This window comes from the organism of the source record quoted next, unplaced genomic scaffold (assembly GCF_019419815.1).
Source record: "Pyrus x bretschneideri cultivar Hongxiangsu unplaced genomic scaffold, Pyrus_bretschneideri_v1 Contig42, whole genome shotgun sequence".
Taxonomy (NCBI): Eukaryota; Viridiplantae; Streptophyta; class Magnoliopsida; order Rosales; family Rosaceae; genus Pyrus; species Pyrus x bretschneideri.
The window spans coordinates 2,810,454-2,813,380 of NW_025999746.1; the positions used below are offsets into that span (position 1 = coordinate 2,810,454).

General features: G+C 37.6%; 1 protein-coding gene across 2 annotated transcripts; it reads left to right on the forward strand.

Annotated features, from left to right (window-relative positions):
- Positions 1 to 422: 422 nt before the first annotated feature.
- LOC103942646 (beta-carotene isomerase D27, chloroplastic) lies at positions 423 to 2,670 on the forward strand. Of its 2 annotated transcripts, none has more exons than XM_048566702.1 (6): positions 423 to 893; positions 1,392 to 1,484; positions 1,557 to 1,618; positions 1,920 to 2,026; positions 2,151 to 2,246; positions 2,307 to 2,670. In XM_048566702.1, exons 1-6 carry the CDS (start codon positions 513 to 515, stop codon positions 2,372 to 2,374), a joined length of 807 nt encoding a protein of 268 aa, XP_048422659.1. In that variant the 5' UTR covers positions 423 to 512; the 3' UTR covers positions 2,375 to 2,670. The 2 variants fall into 2 exon arrangements, with proteins under 2 accessions (XP_048422659.1, XP_048422660.1); XM_048566703.1 differs by having other exon boundaries at positions 424 to 893; positions 2,325 to 2,670.
- Positions 2,671 to 2,927: the final 257 nt, after the last annotated feature.

A 2,927-nucleotide genomic window follows, 5' to 3' on the forward strand; every position in this document is an offset into this window, starting at 1 on the left:
AATTCTCCGGTCCTCTAGAACCTCATAAATCCGGGACCAGCCAAACAGTTCTCAACCTACTTGTCTGCACTGGATCTACAAATAATACCCTCAATGTGATAGCATATTCAACCTTGAGATATTAACACATAGGTCACTTGGTTAAGGTATTGTGTTCGCTCTTTTGCATCCGAATTTAAAATTTATTTTCGTAACTTAAGTGTAGTTTAGATTATCGGTTATATTAAAAATAAATAAAAAAATCATGCTAAACTGGTTTTGCTAATAATTTGACAAAACAGAGGGACCAATAAATAGGAACGGATAAAAACACATAAATTTCTTTCCAAAAAAGGGTATGTGTGGCCATAATTTTTTGTCACGAAAACAGAGGAAAACTCAACCAGAAATCTATTCAGGTAAATTGTATGAACTAAAAACCAGTCCCATTAAAACTCTGTGTCATGTTGCCCTTCTGAGTTTCGGTTTCCATTTCTTTTCTTTGTACCAACAGAACTAAAGTGATTAATTTCATGGTGGTTCTAAGCTTTCAAACTGTCCAATTTACAACACCCAAACACTTATCGTTATGTAAACCGAGTGTTTCTGGTTGCTCCGTACGATGTGGTATTGCAGAACCATCGGGAGAGCCGGCTCCAATGGGGCAAAAGACCAAGTACAACGATGGGTTTTTCGAGAGGGGATTCATGACTCTGTTTGCTCGGAAAATGATGAAGTTTGCAGCTCCCGCGAAACCGAGAACTGAGACGAAGGAGAAGGCGTGGTGGGAATATGACTACGAGAGCTTTGTGGATGTGTCCAAGAGAGTGATGCAGGGGAGGTCTCGGAGTCAGCAGCAGAAGGTGGTTCGAGAAGTGCTTTTGTCTATGCTGCCCCCAGGTGCGCCAGAGCAGGTGAACTAATGCAACATTTTCAGTCCTCTAATGTCGGTCTATATCTCATTAATTTGAATGTTTTAGTGATTAATTTACTGTGGGATGATCATATCCATTAATTAACATGATCATTTGCCTTCAAAATTTTGATAGTTGGGTATAAATTTTTAGTGTGACGGCATTGTTAATTATATGGCGTTACAAATTCACTCATATTATAACACGTGTATATATTTATTAACACTGTACCTTAGGCCCATAATATATCAACCATGTCATCTGGACATATTATATTGTATATTCACACCACATGCCAGTCTCCATGTGAAGGGGATCGGGTTTGGTTTGTTTAGTTCAATTTGTTGTCCACATTATTGAACAAGCATATATGATTAACCACATTAGGCAGTGTAATTAAGTGCTCAAAGTTCATGTGTGAGTGCAATTTAATCTAATCACAATTGTTATAAGATCGTTATCAGTAGGTAATTAACTATTAACCTGTTGTTCTTGCAGTTTAAGAAACTATTTCCACCAACAAAATGGGCAGCTGAGTTCAATGCTGCGTTGACTGTGCCTTTCTTCCACTGGTTGGTTGGGCCTTCTGAGGTGATTATACTGTTTTACCAGACTCTATATATAGCATGAGTGTACATATACTAATTTATGGGCAACTACCAGGTTGTAGAAGTTGAGATAGATGGGGTGAAGCAAAGAAGTGGAGTTCACATAAAGAAATGCAGGTGGTATTCTTTCATATTTCATTATGTACTAATTGAAATTAGAATATAAATTGTTTTCAAGTTAATTAAAATGCACATCAGTTGGAGACACGGGCATAGCCAAATTGGCTAGAGCAATGTACTCTTCATTTCTGAACCCAATTTGAATCTACTTCTTCGTAGTTTAGATTAGATTAGAATCTCGATGGAAAAACACATACCAGTTTTTCATTTTGGAGAACTGCAATGTATGTGTACAGATTAAAACTAATGTGGTGAAGCAAAAACTGGTTTTCTGACTTTAACAGTCTTGCTTATCTAGGTACCTGGAGAACAGCGGGTGTGTTGGAATGTGTGTGAATATGTGCAAGTTTCCTACACAAGATTTCTTCACCAATGAATTCGGACTTCCCTTAACCATGATTCCAAGTATGTCTAATTCTTCCGATTGCAATTATCCTCAAAATTTGGGATATAAGGCTGAAATCTCTATACGAATTCGAATACGTTCCAAGTGAAAAAGTAGCTTTCTGAATTGGATTTCCTTCTGCAGATTTCGAAGATATGAGCTGTGAAATGGTGTATGGCCAAGTTCCACCACCATTTGAAGAGGATCCAGTCTCTAAACAACCATGTTTTACTGAGATATGTAAGTTTGTACAGCTTATATATTATGTGATCAATGGAGATATATATTCCTGATTTCTAGCAATTCGTTTATCTGCAGGTTCCATTGCAAATCCCAGCTCCAGTGTTTGTCCAAAACTACAAAATTGAAAGATGTATGCTACTACTTTGTTCATTACCATACCCATGTAGTTCGAGAAACATGCTTTGGTTCAAGTACTATGTCACGGCCATGCTACAGTTCAACGGCAGCACATATCCTTTACGCACGTTGAACCTGGCGATTTGTGGAAGTTACAGTATGTTTATTACGATGAAAATTCTATCTCATTACAAAAGGGAATTTGTTTGTAAATTTGAGAGGATGATATATCACTCGTTATAAGGCTCTAGGCAGTGGCGAATCTAATGAAAGGGCCAGGGGGCACGTGCCCCTCTCTACCTTCTCCGATCGTCTTATAAACTACACATGCATATTGTTTTATTGACTATAATAATATTGACTAAAGACACAAATAAAAGAGCACTAAATGACAGGAATGTACGCTAAACACACAGTGGTATGAGTGCTCGACGAAATGGGTCATCGAAGAAATTGGAGGAAAGAAAAAAAAATAGATTTGCTGTGCTATTGTTAAGATCAATGAGGATAGAGTCTTGCATCTGCCGCTACTTAGTTGTGCCTCTGGTGAACTAATATTCT

Coding starts and splice junctions, on each gene's coding strand:
- LOC103942646 (XM_048566702.1), top strand. CDS start 513: ATGGTGGTTCTAAGCTTTCAAACTGTCCAATTTACAACACCCAAACAC. Junction 1,485..1,556: donor GGTTGGTTGGGCCTTCTGAG/GTGATTATACTG, acceptor GGCAACTACCAG/GTTGTAGAAGTTGAGATAGA. Junction 1,619..1,919: donor GTTCACATAAAGAAATGCAG/GTGGTATTCTTT, acceptor TTGCTTATCTAG/GTACCTGGAGAACAGCGGGT.